This window comes from Propithecus coquereli, unplaced genomic scaffold, assembly GCF_000956105.1.
Source record: "Propithecus coquereli isolate 6110/MARCELLA unplaced genomic scaffold, Pcoq_1.0 Scaffold199, whole genome shotgun sequence".
NCBI lineage: Eukaryota > Metazoa > Chordata > Mammalia > Primates > Indriidae > Propithecus > Propithecus coquereli.
In genome coordinates this window covers 2,742,335-2,743,750 of record NW_012144855.1, presented here as the reverse complement: position 1 = coordinate 2,743,750, position 1,416 = coordinate 2,742,335, and the positions used below count along the sequence as shown (strand labels likewise).

The window sequence follows — 1,416 nt, the reverse complement described above, 5'->3', positions numbered from 1 at the left end:
CTGTTTTTCTGTTTTTTTTCTTTTTGTTTTTTTATAGGTTTCAGAGAAATTATGTTGAATCCAATAAGCCTTCCCGGACATTCCAAGCCTCTTAAACTATTAATATTTATAGTAAATTAGGTAAACAGTTACCTATATTAGGTAAATAGTTATATTAGGTAACTGTTTCTTTATATCATAATGAAATGATACACCCCAAAAGGGCATAAACACTATTTTATGTGTATTATCTGTATTAGAAATTATTAAATTCTGATTTATAATAGCATTATTTCTTTATTTTATCATTTAGTTTCTATGCCTTTGCATATGTCAACTTGGGTTATAATGAAGAACATTGTAGCTAAAAATGGATATTCTGGATTATTTACAGGTAAAAATACTTGCTTTACTAAATTATTTAATAGAATGATTACTTTTAAACCTGTCATCATCTAAAATTAACTTTCAGGAGGAAGTTATAGGTAATATTCCACAATTATTATTTTCTCCTAAATACCATATTTTTGTGATAAAAGAAATGTTAAATAACAGATTTATATCAAGATAAAAATTTCTGTATAATGTCATATGGAATTAAGTGAAGAAACTGGGAGTGAGTAGTTTGACCTGTCCTTTGCTACTAATTTATGGTGCAGAATTTGATGTATAACTTCATTTAATTTGATCATTATCAGAGTGATACCAAATAAATTATATTTTTAAAAATAAGATAAAATTTGTTCTGATTTTTCTTCTATTCTTTTTTCAGGCCTAATTCCTCGTGTAATTAAAATTGCTCCTGCTTGTGCCATTATGATCAGTACATATGAATTTGGAAAGGCTTTTTTCCAGAAACAAAATGTTCGAAGGCAGCAAAACTAGTAATGCTGTTTCATCTTGAAATAACAACTACAGCCAAATAAGGTGGAGACAGTTAGGCAAGAACTTTGTTCACCATTATTTTCTTACAATGATTTTATGTCTTTCTTTCCTATAATTTAAATAAATAATTTCTACTCTACCTCTAAATCATAATCCTAATTTTAAAATGTTTTATCCTATTTTTGGAGATGATGAAAAAGATAATCCAGAAATCACAACCATTGAGCATTCTTATAAGAAAAAATGTAAAATTATTTGTTAGCACTGAAAGCAGTTTCTGAGAGTTTAATATTGTATGTTTCAGTGTAAATTAATCTTATTGGGAATGTGTCAGATATATCAGAACTTTTTGAATTGTGTGCTGAATGATGTACAGAGTCTAGAGGAAAAAAGCCTAAGTCTTTGTCTAAAAAAAAAAGTCTCACTCTGTTGCCCAGGCTAGAGGGCTGTGGCATCAGCCTATCTCACAGCAACCTCAAACTCCTGGGCTCAAGCAATCCTTCTGCCTCAGCCTCCCGAGTAGCTGGGACTACAGGCATGCACCACCATGCT

The 1,416-nt window shown here is 29.9% G+C and overlaps 1 protein-coding gene across 1 annotated transcript in view; it reads left to right on the top strand.

Moving 5' to 3' along the window:
- The window catches only part of SLC25A40 (solute carrier family 25, member 40), a 25,667-nt gene extending 24,656 nt beyond the window's left edge, over window positions 1-1,011 (top strand). The window contains exons 9-10 of the mRNA XM_012643514.1: window positions 293-373; window positions 752-1,011. Coding sequence (XP_012498968.1) covers window positions 293-373; window positions 752-864 — 194 coding nt within the window. The 3' untranslated portion in view covers window positions 865-1,011. The remainder of the gene's footprint in view (window positions 1-292; window positions 374-751) is intronic.
- Window positions 1,012-1,416: the final 405 nt, after the last annotated feature.